The 18,066-nt window shown below is 39.9% G+C and overlaps 1 protein-coding gene across 1 annotated transcript in view; it reads left to right on the top strand.

Annotated features, from left to right (window-relative positions):
* Positions 1–415: 415 nt before the first annotated feature.
* LOC106873358 (uridine-cytidine kinase 2) overlaps positions 416–18,066 on the top strand; it is a 62,858-nt gene continuing 45,207 nt past the window's right edge. Inside the window, exon 1 of the mRNA XM_014920687.3 lies at positions 416–644. Coding sequence (XP_014776173.1) covers positions 537–644 — 108 coding nt within the window. The 5' untranslated portion in view covers positions 416–536. The remainder of the gene's footprint in view (positions 645–18,066) is intronic.

Below are 18,066 nucleotides of genomic sequence, written 5' to 3'. Positions count from 1 at the left end.
TGTATCAACGGAAGCTGTTACTCTCCTTGAATCATATTCAGACAGCATTAAGTACTTCTGTCGGTTCTCCGTTGCAAACCATCTTTCCCACTCTTTGAAAGAACAGAAGATAAGCATAAACAAATTAAGTAAATTTTTAAAGCTGAACTAAGTGGTGATTCAGTTCGGAGAAGGGTTCAATATGCTTAATTACTATTTAAAGTGAAAACTAAACAAACCGGATTTTTTATCTTTAGTCACAATGTGCCCACAACGAAAGCGATAACACCGCTTTCTCTTTCTTCTTCACTTTCAGATAAATTGAAAGTGCCAGATACGTTGGATTTACTCTCCTCGCGGCGACTGAACTTATTGAATTTTCCTGTATCCATATAAGAATAAAATATTATCAGCCCCCAAGGTGAAAGCAACCCGCAAAAGTAAGTTATGGGGACAGCACTTTGTGACAAAGATAGATAGAGTTATCTACCTTGAAACGAGCAGAGAACACGTCGCGGTAAAAAAAAAAAAAAAGAAAAGAATATACGACGAGCACCATGGCTTCCAGAGCAGAAACGGGCAACGATCAGAACACATACGGCCTTATGACGCGACCAAGTAAACCCTTTATGATTGGTATTGCTGGAGGTACAGCCTCGGGAAAGGTAATATTCGAGAAGTCAACTGAATTTGTATCGTTACGTTTGACAAGTAGACAAGCACATTTATAATAATTTCGGTGATGGACTCCACTCTTTTATATCCATTTCTACCTTTTATGTCGATAATATGTCTCAGCGAAACAAGTAAACATCTGGTTTTGTTTCGATCTACACACGCACTTACCTATATATATACAAAACGATTTTATATTTGTAACGCACTACGGATAACGCCACAACTTTACTTCGCTTACATCCCTTACATGTCCATGGTTTTTTGTCTATGTCGTCGCAGTTTAGACTCAGGTCAAACCTGATCCAGTAAGTAAATCGATGATCGAAGACATTCCGGTCTAGAATACATTGTTGATTTTTGTTGTTGTTGTTGTATCTTGGAGTAAAATGTATAATATACTTGTCCCATACACTCTTAAAAAACAACAACAGCAACAACAATAACACTAATGTGATTGTCGGACCATTTGGTTGCTATTTCTAACAGATCAAAGGACCATATAGGAGAGCTTTATTTAGCTTGAATGTAGTAACTTTGCTTATTTTGCAAAGAGGTGGTAATATCTCAGTGCAGTTGGTGTAGTGAACATGTAAATATACTACTATAATATATATGTGTGTGTGTTGTTTACTATCACACAGCGCAAGCAAGTATACATACATACATACATACATACATACATACATATATATATATATATATATATATATATATATATATATATATATATATATATATATATATGTATGTATGTATACTTGTTCGCGCTGTGTGATAGTAAACAACAGAGTTACAGTGACAACAATAAATAAACACGAACGAACATAAACCAATAGAATCGATGATTGTATTTGACATTCAATGTAGCGCATCATCAACAGACACATGGAATTTTAGCTTTAGAAAACAATTCGAATAATAAACCAACAACTTTTGAAATCCACGTCTCTTTGGTAATTAGCAGTTGCATTTTGATTAAGACGTAGCGCTGTTTCACAGACCTGCTCTCGCTTACCCAAAAGCACAAGGATCGACTGTTATGGAATTGTTTGCTGAAACTCTAAAACATTATTATAAAAGCAGTAGGTGGTACAATCGTTGAGCATTCGGTGAAATACCTTGCAGTATCAAGTTACGTCCCTTACACATTTACTTTCATTCCCACCTAGGTCAAGTATCAATATCATTGGTTGTAACTCTCACCTGAAATAGTCAATAAATAATAATAATAATAATAATAATCCTTTCTACTGGAGGTGCAAGGCCTCGAATTTGGTAGGATGGGACCAGTCGATTAAACTGACCCCAGTGTGTTTCACTGGTACTTAATTTATCGACCCCAAAAGGTTGAAAGGCAAAGACGACCTCAGCAGAATTTGAACTCAGAATGTAGTGACAGGTTCAATATCGCTAAGCATTTCAGCCAGCGGACGAATGATTCTGCCAGCTCATTGCAATAATAATAATAATAATAATAATAAGAGTGAAATTGTGCAGGTGGCACGTAAAAAAACACCATTTTGAGCATGGCTGTTGTCAGTACTGCCGGACTGGCCCTCGTGCCAGTGGCACGTAAAAGGTACCCACTACACTCTCGGAGTGGTTGGCGTTAGGAAGGGCATCCAGCTGTAGAAGCTCTGCCAGATCAGATTGGAGCCTGGTGCAGCCATCTGGTTCGCCAGCCCCCAGTCAAATCGTCCAACCCATGTCAGCATGGAAAGCGGACGATAAATGATGATGATGATGAGTGATATTAATTTTATAATAATAATGATAATAATAATAATAATAATAATAATCATAATGATTTCATTTATTTGCCACCAGCGCGGACGAGGGAGACAATAGAAAGACAGACACAGTGTGGGGATTTACATATAATAATAATAATAATAGTAATAATAATAATAATAATAATAATAATTATAATAATAATTCTTTCTACTATAGGGACAAGGCCTGAAATTTTGCGAGAGGGAACTAGTCAATTACATCAACTCTGGTGTTTCACTGGTACTTAATCTATGGACCCTGAAAGGGTGAAAGGCAAAGTCAACCTCAGTTGAATTTGAACTCATAACTCAGTAGTGGCAGATGAAATACCACTAAGCATTTTGCCTGGCGTGCTTATTGTTATTTTATGTTAGAATTGTTTGATCATTGAAAAATGCTTTGTAGTATTTCTTCCAGCTCTTTGAGTTCTGAGTTCGAATTCTGCCACAGTTAATTTGATTGTTCATCCTTCTGGGACTGACAAAATAAAGTACCAGTCATTTACTGCAGTTGATGGTATCTAATAACCTCTTCAAAGTCATTGGCTGTGTGCCTTAATCAGAAACAAATGCCATATAAATAAAGGTATTATTACAAGTGGTTGTGTGGTAAGAATCTTGCTTCCCAACCATGTGGTTTTGCGTTCAGTTCCACTGTGTGGCACTTTGGGCAAGTATCTTCTACTATAGCCCTAGGCTGACCAAAAACCTTGCAAGTAGATTTGGTAGTCGGAAACTGTCATCATCAGTAGCAACAGCATTATTATTTTAAGCATGGAAATCAACAGGCCAGCAATTTCAAGGGGGCTAATCCACCCACTTTAATATTATTTAATATTTATGTCTTCAAACGCTTTTCAAGGTGCATGGCTTAGTGGTTAGGGTGTTGGGCTGACAATTGTAAGATTGTGGTTTCGATTCCTGGGCCAGGCAATGTGATGTGTTTTTGAGCAAAACATTTCACTTCATGTTGCTCCAGTTCACTCAGCTGTAGAAATGAGTACCACTAGTGGAAGTATGTTACTTAGTGGTTAGGGTATTGGATTAATGATCGTAAGATGGTGGTTTCAATCCTTGGATGGGGCAATCCATTATGTTTTTGAGTAAACCACTTCATTTCTCATTGCTCCAGTCCACTCAGCTGTAGAAATGAGTTTAGCCTGGAGAGGGATGGGCTCTGCCAAGCTTTCTTGCCCTAGATATGCTGCATGGCTGCAACACCCAAATGATCCTTTAGGAACCCCTTGGGGATCATTGGAGTGTGGCGAATCATAATCATCCTCATCATCATCGTTTGATGTCTACTTCCCATGTTGGCATGAGTTGGACGGTTTGACTGAGGACTGGCAAGCAACGAGGCTGCACCAGGCTCCAATCTGATTTGGCAAGGTTTCTACAGCTGGATGCCCTTCCTAACGCCAAACATTCCGAGAATGTAGTGGGTGCTTTTTACGTGCCACCAGCATGGGGGCCAGTCAGGCAGCACTGGCGTTGACCACGCTTGAATGGTGCTTTTTACGTGCCACTGGCACAGGTGCCAGTCAGGCAGTACTGGCATCGGCCACAACAGTGATTTTTCTTGATTCAACAGGTCTTCTCAAGCACAGTTTATTGCCCAATGATTGAAGGGTACTCTTAAATGGGCCAGTTATTTGACACTGGCATAGGCCATGGATACGATCTCACTTAGCTTGCTGGGCTTTCTCAAGCACAGCATATCTCCAGAGGTCTTAGACATTTGTCATTGACTTAGTGAGGCCCAATGTTCAAAGGTCGTGCTTCACCACCTCATCCCAGGTCTTCCTGGGTCTACCTCTTCCACAGGTTCCTTCCACAGTTAAAGATCGGCACTTCTTTATACAGCTGTCCTCATCCATACATAACACATGACTATACCAGTGCAGTTGTCTCTCTTGCACACCACACCTGGTGCTTCTTATGTCCAACTTTTTTCTCAGGACGCTTAAACTCTGTCATGTATGCACACTGACATTACACATCCAGCAGAGCATACTAGCTTCATTTCTTTCAAGCTTACACATGTCCTCAGCAATCACAGCCCATGTTTCACTGTTGTGTAGCATGGCCGTTTGCACATATGTGTCATACAGTCTACCTTTCACTCTGTGTAAGAGGCCCTTTGTTACCAGCAGAGGTAGGAGCTGCCTGAACTTTGCCCAGGCTATTCTTATTCTAGCAGGTACACTCTCAGAGCATCCACCCCCATTGCTGAACTGGTCACCTAGGTAATGGAAGCTTGGATTTTGTTGTTTAGCCCCAGGTCAGGGCACATTGAGCAGACTGATAATCAAAGATATACCTACAATATGTGTGACCATCCTATCTGTTTTTAGCGGTGTGTAAGACTGCTTTGTCAACATGTCTTCCTTCTTTATCTAAGACAGTAGAGGTAGGGTTGGGCTACTATTTTTATCACATTGAGTGGCTACACAAAGGCTTCTTATGACTCACAAAAGCAGTTTTCTTTTATCAGCAATTAAATGTAATTGACTTATTAATTATCAAAAATGGCATACATGATAGAGAAAGAAGTTTCTTGTAAATGAGTAAATTTTTGTACACCCAGTTTTCTTTTATCCTTTTATCTGTGTGTATATATGAATGTGCATATGTATATATGAATGAGAGAGAAGTACATGCCATCAAAGTGATACTGGGTCACAAATATACAAAGCCCAGTATACCAATTATGACTACCTGTCTGATAAGGGTACACTAGGCACATGCATCACAATCATATGTGTGCAACATGGTGATCTCATATCAAGATTAACAACTCAGGACCTTACAGGGGGGGGGGGGAGGCACAATTAGAATTTTCTTCAGGTTGAGTAGCCTATTCCACTCAAAAGGTCTTTGAATAGGAGTTGCTTAAAGATGATGAATGAAACACCCATGTTTCCAGAGGTGAATTATTCAAACCCCAAAGAATTCCTCTCAACACATAGCTATGATGCTCCCCCACTACTCCTTCTCATGGTCAGAGATGCAGAAATTGCCAACTACTAAGGGACATGCTCAACTAGTCAAGGTCAAACAAGTGAGTAGAATATTTGTTGTAGCCCATCTTTTTATACTACAGCAAAACAATGTACATGTTAACACTTCCAATCAATTAAGTTCAGAAGCCATGAGAGCCACTGCCTGGTATTGTATCAGTGCAATATGTATGTATGTATCCATGTATGTATGTATATATGTATGTATGTTTTCTTTTTTGCTTTTTAATTTAGAGTTAATTTTAACTGGTCACCTGCTTGGCAGCAAGACAATTTCTTGTTTTGTTCATCATCCTTTAAATCTTAAAAAGGTCTTGCAGATTTTTATTCTTCCACATACCTTGATCATTTGTAGTACATTAATTATGGTGTTATGTTCTCTCCCCAAGAATCGTAATATAGCCAGACATTGCTCCAGGTAGATTGGTACATATTCTCTTGTTCCAGGTAGATTGGTACATATTCTCTTGTTCCAGGTAGATTGGTACATATTCTCTTGTTCCAGGTAGATTGGTACATATTCTTTTGCTCCAGGTGGCTTGGTACAAATTCTTTTGCTCCAGGTGGCTTGGTCCATATTCTTTGGCCCTCAGTAGGTTGGTACAAATTCTTTTTGCTGCAGGTGGCTTGGTACATGTTCTTTTGCTCCAAGTGGGTTGGTACATATTCTTTTGCCCCCAGTAGGTTGGTAATTATTCTTTTGCTCCAAGTGGGTTAGTACAAATTCTTTTGCTGCAGGTATGTTGGTACATATTCTTTTGCTGCAGGTGGGTTGGTACATATTCTTTTGCTCCAGTGGGGTTGGTACATATCCTTTTGCTGCAGGTGGGTTGATACATGTTCTTTTGCTCCAATTGGGTTGGTACATATTCTTTTGCTGCAGGTGGGTTGGTACATATTCTTTTGCTGCAGGTGGGTTGGTACATATTCTTTTGCTCCAGTTGGGTTGGTACATATCCTTTTGCTGCAGGTGGGTTGATACATGTTCTTTTGCTCCAATTGGGTTGGTACATATTCTTTTGCTGCAGGTGGGTTGGTACATATTATTTTGCTCCAGTTGGGTTGGTACATATCCTTTTGCTGCAGGTGGGTTGATACATGTTCTTTTGCTGCAGGTGGGTTGGTACATATTCTTTTGCTCCAGGTGGGTTGGTACATATTCTTTTGCTCCAGGTGGGTTGGTACATATTCTGGCACAGGTGCCAATCAGGCAGTACTGTCATCGGCCATGACAATGACTTCACTTGCCTCAACAGGTCTTTGCAAGCGTAGGTGATTGCCCAGTGATTGGAGGCTACTCTTAAATGGGCTGGTTATGTGATACTGGCATCGGTCACGGTTACAGTCTCACTTGGTTTGTCGGGTCTTCTCAAGCACAGCATATCTCCAAAGGTCTCAGTCACTTGTCATTGCCTTGGTGAGGCCCGTGTGAATATTTATCCCACAATATATACCCAATTACATGTAGCCTTTTAGAATTAAAATCTGCAGCCAAACAACTATAACTTGTGACACACAGAAGAAGTATGGTTATTTTTTGGTCACAAAAAAACAAGCACCCAACACACCCTGTAAAGTGGTTGGCATCAGAAAGGGCATCCGACTGTAGAAACCATGCCAAAGCTGACATTGGTGTTTGATGTAGACCTGACGCTTGCTGGATCCTATCAGACTGTCCAAGCTATGCCAGCATGGAAGATGGGTGTTAAATGATGAGATGAAGGTGGTGGTGATGATGATGATGATGATGTTGATGATGGTGATGGTGATCCAATGCCATCTGCTCCTGAAAACTTGCCAGTTTTACGTAACACCCAGCGCATCAGGCTTTCCACTCCTGCCCTTCTCCCACCATGTTAGGCTTCTATACTAATCACATTCTCCTCACTCCATCCTCTCACCCCAAAATGTCAACGAACTGAACTCTCCTTCCTACAGAGGTCAACTTAGAGATGTAGGTTAATTGGAACAGGAAGTGCATGAACCGGCAACAACCTGAAAATGAAAGGGAAGGGACTCACGAAGATCTTGAACAATGGTCCCTTTTCTCCTATTAAACTGACATGACTATTAGGTTTCTTTTCCCAGTTTTCAAAAGTATTTACTTTTGTTGTTGTTGTGTCTTGTGACATTTATAGTTTTCAGCCTTTTGATCAAAGAAAAATTCAGTCATGACTACCTACTTTATTTAGTCACAATGTACCCTGGACTACATTATTTCATGTGTCCTACAATTTTTTTTTAAAGACGTTAGGGTGTGATGTTTGTGACATTTGTGACATACAACGTAGTGATGTCTGTGTTATCAAAACAATCTTTTAGATTTAAATTGTAAGCCTACACAACCTTCACCAGTAAAGGAGAGTTTGATAAACCAGTTGATCATCATCATTTAACATCTGTTTTCCATGGACAGCTTGACAGGAATTGGCAAAGCCAAGGGCGACGCCAGGTTCCATAGTCCATTTTGGCTTGGTTTTTATGGCTGGTTGCCCTTCCAAATGCCAACCACTCCACAGAATGTACTGGATGCTTTTTACATGACACCATCACCAGTGATTCACCAGTAGAAAAAAAATGCACATTTAATAAATGTAGTCCACTCTGCGTGATGGTTGGTGTTAGGAAGGGCATCCTGCTGTAAGAACCATGCCAAAACACACACAAAAGCCTAGTGTAGCCTTCTACCTGGCTGGTTCCTGTCAAACTATCCAGCCTATGCCAGCAAGGAAGGCAGACGTTAAGTGATGATGATGATGATGATGATGGTAGGTAACCTACCTGAAAAAAAGAAGACAGGATAATAATGATGGTTGGAATGTCTTTATTTGATCGATAATTGTGTTCAATTAGGGCTAAGCAAAGGCAGCACCCTCCCCAACTTATGTTTTATAGAAGCCTGCAGTTTCGTCAGGTACGAGCAGTACAGGACCAAATCTCGCAGCAGTTTGAAAGGGAAGAAAGCAGTTGCAAAAACAATGTGGTGAGAAACAACAATTCAGTCAGTTCCAGATATAACTTGTTTCTAGTTCCTCAATCTCCAAGACTCTGGCTCTTTTTTCCTATAGTTGGTGGAGGTGATGATGGCAGTCAGTCTTCCAATAGAATCATAAAAACTTATGTTTCAATTGGTTATTCAAATTGCTGACACTGTCTGTTGGCTGAAACTCCTGACAAAAATACCACTTCACAAATTCTGATTGTACAGAACTGGAATCGGTATATCATGAGGCATCCCATCTGCTGCTCTAACAATTCTACCAATACACTGACCTGGACTGGTCCGCCTGACTGGCTCCCATACCAGTGGCACGTAAAAAGCACAAACCGATCATAGCTGATGCCAGTACCCCCTGACTGGCTCTTGTGCTGGAAGCACATATAATATGTATTTCTTTATTGCCCACAGGGGGCTAACCATAGAGGGGACAAACAAGGTCAGACAAAGGGATTAAGTCAATTACATCAATCCCAGTGTGTAACTGGTACTTATTTAATCGACCCCAAAAGGATGAGAGGCAAAATCAACCTCAGTGGAATTTGAACTCAGAACGTATAAACAGATGAAATACCGCAAAGCATTTTGTTTGATGTGCTAATGGTACTGCCAGCTCATATTATATGATAATGCTGCATAATACAATAATGTTATATAATGTAACACTATTGTATAATACAATAATGTTCTATAATATAATAATGTATATAATAATGTTATATGATATAAAACATGTTTTGCAAACAAACCATCTGTTTTACATTATATAACGTTATTTTATAATATAGTTATATTGTATAATATAATGATTTTGTTTGATAATGTGATATAATCAATGTGTATAATATAATAATCTTATGTATTATAACAATATTGTAAAATAATATAATTTATGACATTATATAATACAATAATGTTATATAATATAAAATTGTTATATTTTACATACAATAAAATGCAGAGTGTGTCATGCTCCTAGAGGGAAGCTAAATCATGAAATATAATGGGAGCGACAGACAGAGACACTAGATGTGGGTTATGTGTAGTGAACTCTGAAGTCACTGGTATTTTAATTAAAATGGATCTGCATGTTGTTGCAGATTCTTGAATGATATTTTTCAATTTCTCTCTCTCTCACACACACACACACACACAAACTTATGTGTATGTTTGAGTGTATTTGTACATATAGGTACAAGGGTGGCTGTGTGGTAAGAAGCTCGCTTCCCAAATACTTGATTCTGGGTTTGGTCCCACTGTATGGCACCTTGGGTAAGTGTCTTCTACTATAGCCTCAGGCCTTGTGAGTGGATTTGGAAGATGGAAACTGAAAGAAGTCCTTTGTATATATATATGTGTGTGTGTATATATATATATATATATATATATATATATATATATATATATATATATATATATATATATATATATATAAAAGATAATAAGAGTGAAAAAACTACAGAAGGCTTGTGTTACATGGTTAAAGTATATATTTAAATTATGTCAGAAAAATGTTATAAAATCTTTTTGGTATATAAACATTGTATTTGGAGAAATAACCAGTTTCGTGTTGTCTTTTCAAATTTCTCTACTTCATTGAAACATGTGTTCACTCCCCCTATCTAGAACTCTTCTTTTCAGACTGGAGCGAACGCATGTTTCAATGAAGTAGAGAAATTTGAAAAGATAACACGAAACCGGTTATTTCTCCAAATACAATGTTTATATACCAAAAAGATTTTATAACATTTTTCTGACATAATTTAAATATATACTTTAACCATGTAACACAAGCCTTCTGTAGTTTTTTCACTCTTATTATCTTTTATACATCCAACCACGTGCTTTCACATACCAACTTTCTCACATATATATATATATATATATATATATATATCATCATCATCATCATCATCATCGTTTAACATCCGCTTTCCATGCTAGCATGGGTTGGACGATTTGACTGAGGACTGGTGAACCAGAAGGCTGCACCAGGCTCAATCTGATCTGGCAAAGTTTCTACAGCTGGATGCCCTTCCTAACGCCAACCACCCCGAGAGTGTAGTGGGTGCTTTTACGTGCCACCGGCATGAGGGTCAGTGACATGGTACTGGCAGCAGCCACGCTCAAAAAGGTGTTTTTTACTTGCCATATATATATATATATATATACATATATATATATGTATGTGTGTGTGTATGTATATATTTGTGTCTGTGTTTGTCCTCCCATCATCGCTTGACAACCGATGTTGATGTGAGTACGTCTCTGTAACTTAGCGGTTTGGCCTTTAGAGACCTTTATAATAAGTACTAGAATTACAAAGAATAAGTCCTGAGGTCGATTTGTTCAACTAAAGGCAGTGCTCCAGCATGGCTGCAGTCAAATGACTGAATAAAAGAATATATGTGTGTGTATCTGTATGTGTTTCTTTCAGTCTCTCTTTACCTCAGGAGACATCAGGCAATAGCTGTAAGCGAGTGTCACTGTCATGCAAGAGGCATTCTTTTAGTTCTAATCTTCCATGTATTCTTGTCTAGGCATGGTGAAGCATTACCTTAGTTGGAAACAGTTGAGGGTTAGTGACAGGAAGAGCATCTGGCTGTACTAGATCTGTTTGATCCTTGTTAGCATGGAAAAGTGGAGAATATAGAATATAAAGATAAAATCACGTTAATAATTTTCATCAAATAGCATGCTATAAAAATTTATAGGCAATTTATACATTAAATTAATAATAATGTACATATAGGTGTAGGAGTGGCTGTGTGGTAAGTAGCTTGCTTACCAACCACATGGTTCCGGGTTCAGTCCCACTGCATGGCACCTTGGGCAAGTGTCTTCTACTATAGCCTCGGGCCGAACAAAGCCTTGTGAGTGGATTTGGTAGACAGAAAACTGAAAGAAGCCCGTCGTATATATGTATATATATATATGTGTATGTTTGTGTGTCTGTGTTTGTCCCCCCAACATCGCTTGACAACCGATGCTGGTGTGTTTACGTCCCCGTAACCTAGCGGTTTGGCAAAACAGACCGATAGAATAAGTACTAGGCTTACAAAGAATAAGTCCTGGGGTCGATTTGCTCGACTAAAGGCGGTGCTCCAGCATGGCCACAGTCAAATGACTGAAACAAGTAAAAGAGTAAAAGAGTATATGTATATAATTATATTGAGGGAACAAGGGCGAAAACGACCTATTATTCTTGCCTTTACTATTTAAATATAATTATATATATATATCCTGTTGTGTCTGGGGAGAGTCCAAAAATGAAATATCATGAGTTGTGGCGTGCAAGAGAGACGATTGCGCTGGTATGGACATGTGGTGAGAATGGAGGAGGATAGCTGCGTGAAAAAGTGCCACACCCTAACAGTTGAGGGAACCCGTGGAAGAGGTAGGCCCAGGAAGACCTGGGCTGAGGTGGTGAGGCAAGACCTTCGTACATTGGGCCTCACCGAGGCGATGACTACGGACCGAGACCTTTGGAAATGGGCCGTGCGTGAGAAGACCCGGCAAGCCAAGTAAGATCGTTGCCAGTGCCCCTGGACTGGTTCTTGTGCGGGTGGCACATGAGATGCACCATTTTGAGCGTGGCCGTTGCCAGTACCGCCTGACTGGCTCCTGTAGGATTTTCGAGCGAGATCGTTGCCAGTGCCCCTGGACTGGCTTGTGCGGGTGGCACATAAAAGACACCATTTCGAGCGTGGCCGTTTTCGTGCGGGTGACACGTAAAAGCACCCACTACACTCTCTGAGTGGTTGGCGTTAGGAAGGGCATCCAGCTGTAGAAACTCTGCCAAATCAGACTGGAGCCTGGTGTTGCCATCCGGTTTCACCAGTCCTCAGTCAAATCGTCCAACCCATGCTAGCATGGAAAGCGGACGTTAAACGATGATGATGATGATGATGATATATGACCGAGACCTTTGGACTGACCGAGACCTTTGGAAATGTGCTGTGCGTGAGAAGACCCGGCAAGCCAAGTAAGATCGTTGCCAGTGCCCCTGGACTGGCTCTTGTGCGGGTGGCACATAAGATGCACCATTTTGAGCGTGGCCGTTGCCAGTACCGCCTGACTGGCTTCCCTAGGATTTTCGAGCGAGATCGTTGCCAGTGCCCCTGGACTGGCTTGTGCGGGTGGCACATAAAAGACACCATTTCGAGCGTGGCCGTTGCCAGTATCGCCTGACTGGCCTTCGTGCAGGTGACACGTAAAAGCACCTACTACACTCTCTGAGTGGTTGGCGTTAGGAAGGGCATCCAGCTGTAGAAACTCTGCCAAATCAGACTGGAGCCTGGTGTTGCCATCCGGTTTCACCAGTCCTCAGTCAAATCGTCCAACCCATGCTAGCATGGAAAGCGGACGTTAAACGATGATGATGATGATGATGATATATGACCGAGACCTTTGGACTGACCGAGACCTTTGGAAATGTGCTGTGCGTGAGAAGACCCGGCAAGCCAAGTAAGATCGTTGCCAGTGCCCCTGGACTGGCTCTTGTGCGGGTGGCACATAAGATGCACCATCTTGAGCGTGGCCGTTGCCAGTACCGCCTGACTGGCTTCCCTAGGATTTTCGAGCGAGATCGTTGCCAGTGCCCCTGGACTGGCTTGTGCGGGTGGCACATAAAAGACACCATTTCGAGCGTGGCCGTTGCCAGTATCGCCTGACTGGCCTTCGTGCAGGTGACACGTAAAAGCACCTACTACACTCTCTGAGTGGTTGGCATTAGGAAGGGCATCCAGCTGTAGAAACTCTGCCAAATTTAGATTGGAGCCTGGTGTTGCCATCCGGTTTCACCAGTCCTCAGTCAAGTCGTCCAACCCATGCTAGCATGGAAAGCGGACGTTAAACGATGATGATGATGATATATGTATATAGGGTGTCCGCAAAGTCTGGCTATATGGAATAAATAAAATCAACATAAACAATTAAATATAAGAAATAATAATTTCTTTCGGGTTGCAAGACAGTGTAGGAGAGAGAATAGTGATGTTGTAGGAGAGAAATGTGTTCGCATGGATGATGGTACGCTTGCATTAAATGAGGATGCAAAGAAAGAGGTCTGGAGATGCCACTACGATAGATTGCTTAATAAAGAGAATGAATGGGAGAAAGAGAGCCTGCCTTATGTCGACCCAATAGAGGGACCAGCTATCCGAGTTGATAGTACCAGGGTAGATAAAGCAATTAAGAGTATGAAGACCGGGAAAGCCCCCGGCCCATCAGGAATCACTGCAGAGATGCTCAAAATATCTGGCAGTGTTGGCTATAGCCTAGTCACCCGTATTACGAACCAGGTGATACACGAAGGAGTCATACCCTATGACTGGTGTAGCAGCATCATAGTCAACTGCTACAAAGGTAAAGGGGACGCTTTAGATACAAATAATTACAGAGGCATCAAGCTGTTAGATCAGGTTATGAAAGTTACAGAGAGGGTCATAGCCCAACTAATTAGGGAGCGAATCAATTTAGATGAGATGCAGTTTGGGTTCGTGCCAGGTAAAAGCACTACTGATGCCTTATTTCTAGTGAGACAGTTGCAAGAGAAATACCTAGCCAAGGATAAACCTCTGTACCTGGCTTTCGTTGACATGGAGAAAGCCTTTGACAGGGTCCCCCGATCCCTTATCTGGTGGTCAATGAGGAAACTTGGGATAGAAGAATGGCTAGTGAGAGCTGTGCGAGCCATGTACAGAGATGCGGCCAGTAAGGTGAGGGTTGGAAATGAGTACAGCAATGAATTCCGGGTAGAGGTAGGGGTCCACCAAGGTTCCGTCCTCAGCCCCCTATTATTTACCATAGTCCTCCAGGCAATCACAGAGGAGTTCAAGACAGGTTGCCCCTGGGAGCTCCTCTATGCTGATGACCTTGCCCTAATTGCGGAGTCACTATCAGAACTAGAGGAGAAGTTTCAGGTGTGGAAGCAAGGTCTAGAATTGAAGGGCCTTAGAGTCAACCTAGCTAAAACCAAAATCCTAATAAGTAGGAAGGTAGATAAAACACAAACCCCTTCAGGTAGATGGCCCTGCTCAGTATGTAGAAAAGGAGTAGGTAGTAACTCTATAAGATGTACCCGGTGCAAGCTATGGACACATAAGAGGTGCAGCAACATCAAAGGCAGGTTAACTAGCAAGTTAGTTTTTGTTTGTGGCAGATGTTCAGGTGCAATAAAGACTGCAAACAAACAGGAAACAACTTCTATCTCATTCCAGGGTGAAAAACTAGAGGTAGTCGATAGCTTCCGCTATCTGGGCGACCAAGTTAGTAGTGGGGGTGGGTGCGCTGAAAGTGTAGCTGCTAGAATAAGAATAGCCTGGGCAAAGTTTAGAGAGCTCTTACCCCTGCTGGCGACAAAGGGACTCTCACTCAGAGTAAAAGGCAGACTGTATGACGCATGCGTACGAACAACCATGCTACATGGCAGTGAAACATGGGCTGTAACTGCTGAGGACATACGTAAGCTCGCAAGGAATGAAGCCAGTATGCTCCGTTGGATGTGTAATGTCAATGTGAATACCCGTCAGAGTGTAAGTATCTTGAGAGAAAAGCTGAACATTAGAAGCATCAGTTGTGGCGTGCAAGAGAGACGATTGCGCTGGTATGGACATGTGGTGAGAATGGAGGAGGATAGCTGCGTGAAAAAGTGCCACACCCTAACAGTTGAGGGAACCCGTGGAAGAGGTAGGCCCAGGAAGACCTGGGCTGAGGTGGTGAGGCAAGACCTTCGTACATTGGGCCTCACCGAGGCGATGACTACGGACCGAGACCTTTGGAAATGGGCTGTGCGTGAGAAGACCCGGCAAGCCAAGTAAGATCGTTGCCAGTGCCCCTGGACTGGTTCTTGTGCGGGTGGCACATGAGATGGACCATTTTGAGCATGGCCGTTGCCAGTACCGCCTGACTGACTCCTGTAGGATTTTCGAGCGAGATCGTTGCCAGTGCCCCTGGACTGGCTTGTGCGGGTGGCACATAAAAGACACCATTTCGAGCGTGGCCGTTTTCGTGCGGGTGACACGTAAAAGCACCCACTACACTCTCTGAGTGGTTGGCGTTAGGAAGGGCATCCAGCTGTAGAAACTCTGCCAAATCAGACTGGAGCCTGGTGTTGCCATCCGGTTTCACCAGTCCTCAGTCAAATCGTCCAACCCATGCTAGCATGGAAAGCGGACGTTAAACGATGATGATGATGATGATGATGATGTGCTAATATAATAATTTCTTAAAGTATGTGTTAATCCCCATGTACCCAGACTTTGTGGATACCCTGTATATATATTTACATGGTTGATGATATTTTGAACAATGTATCTGATTGTTCAAATGCTTCAATTCTATGTATGTACATACATTTACACAATTGCTGACACCTATGAAAGCTTTCTCGCATTGGGTTCATGCAATATTTCCTATCATTAATAAAACTTGCGACATGTTTGATGACACAGACATGCTAGGAATATAAGAATGACACATAATACAATGTTATGCACCGTTATATAATATAATGTTATATAACGTTATATAATATAATAATGTTATTCAATATTATGTTATGTAATGCAAAATCGTTATGTAATATGAAAATGTTATGTAGTATAACAATACTTATAATATAATACTGTTATATAATGTTACCTAATATGCTTTATAAGTTCATGTTATATATCATAATAATGTTATATAACATAACAACCATACTTAATAAAATAATGTTATACAAAAGAATGTAATAATGTTATATAAAATGTTATATATAATACTACCATCATCATCATCATTGTCGTTTAACATCTGCTTTCCATGCTAGCATGGGTTGGACGATTTGACTGAGGACTGGTGAACCAGATGGCTACACCAGGCTCCAATCTGATTTGGCAGAGTTTCTACAGCTGGATGCCCTTCCTAACGCCAACCAGTCAGAGAGTGTAGTGGGTGCTTTTACGTGTCACCCGCACGAAGGCCAGTCAGGTGGTACTGGCAACGGCCACGCTCAAATTGGTGTATTTTATGTGCCACCCACACAAGAGCCAGTCCAGGGGCACTGGCAACGATCTCGCTCGAAAATCCTACGAAGGCCAGTCTAAATAAATAAAGTTATATAATAATGTTCTATACTGTTATCATGCCATATAATATAATAATATTATATAATATAATAAAGTTGTATAAATGAAATATTCTTATATAATAAAATGTAATAATGAGCTTTGATATAATGATACTGTATAACACATACGACATAATAAAATAATGGTATAGAATATAACAATGTGGTGTAATATAATAATGTATAATATAATAATGTTGTATAATATTATAGCATCATATTATAAATTAATATTTAGTCATATGATATCATAATGTTATGCAATATAATAATAATGCTATATAATATAATATAAGATAATATAATAATGTTATATAATGTAATAAAATGTGTCATGAAATATCACATTGTTATATAACATAAAATAATGTTATAAAATATAATGCTGTAACATAATATAGCATAATACAATCATGTTATGTAATATAATAATGTTGTGAAATATAATATATGATATTATTATGTAATATAATAGTACCATATAACATGCTTGCTTCCTGCTTACGACAGCCCATAAAAGGTGATGAGAGTTTCAATCCAAAACATTCATCTCCCTCTGCCTCCAGCATCTTCTTTCTTATGAGAGTGGACGTGTCCAAGAAGACCAATACAATATAGGAAGGTCATAATAGCACTGAAGGGAACCTAGAACAATAGCCACATAGGGCTGATGATGAGGTCATCTCCTTTCTTCATACAGTCTCCTGCATTTGGATTCAAAGTGCTTCACTCCAGCATCACACATGGGCCTCCATATCTTCTGATTAACAGCCAGGGGCTCCAACCCATCAGGAGGGATACTGTATAGAATGAGAAACTCTTTGAGATGATCTTGTATAATATAATAATGTTACATAATGTAATAATGTTATATAATATAGTAAGGTAATATAATCTAATAATGTTATATATTATAATAATGTTGTATAGTAATATATTGTTATATAATACAATAATGTTATGTATTGTAATGTTATATAATATAATAATATTGTATAATATAATGTATAAAATGATAATGTTATATAATATAATGATATTGTAAAACATAACAATGTTGCATAATATAATAATGTGATGCTGTATAATATAATAATATATAGTGTAACAGTATATTGTATTATAACTATATAATACTATAATGTTATATAATATAACAATATTGTTTAATATAATAATGTTATATGATAATGTTATATACTATAATTATGTTATATAATGCAATAACTTTTTATAATAATCTTATATAATATAATAATGTTATATAATGTAATAATGTTGTACAATATAATAATGTTGTATGAGATAATATTGTTATATAGTATAACAATGTTATAAGACATAATATGTGTGTGTATCTGTGTGTGTTTCTTTCAGTCTATCCTTAGCATGACATCAGGCAATAGCTGTGAGTGTTACTGTCATGCCAGATGAGTTCTTTGTCCCTAGTCTTGCCAGTATTCTTGTCTAGGCATGGAAAAACATTACCTTACTTGGAAGCAG

The sequence above is a fragment of the Octopus bimaculoides genome, chromosome 1 (assembly GCF_046866305.1).
Source record: "Octopus bimaculoides isolate indiv1 chromosome 1, ASM4686630v1, whole genome shotgun sequence".
Taxonomy (NCBI): Eukaryota; Metazoa; Mollusca; class Cephalopoda; order Octopoda; family Octopodidae; genus Octopus; species Octopus bimaculoides.
This window is presented reverse-complemented; position numbering and strand designations above follow the sequence as displayed.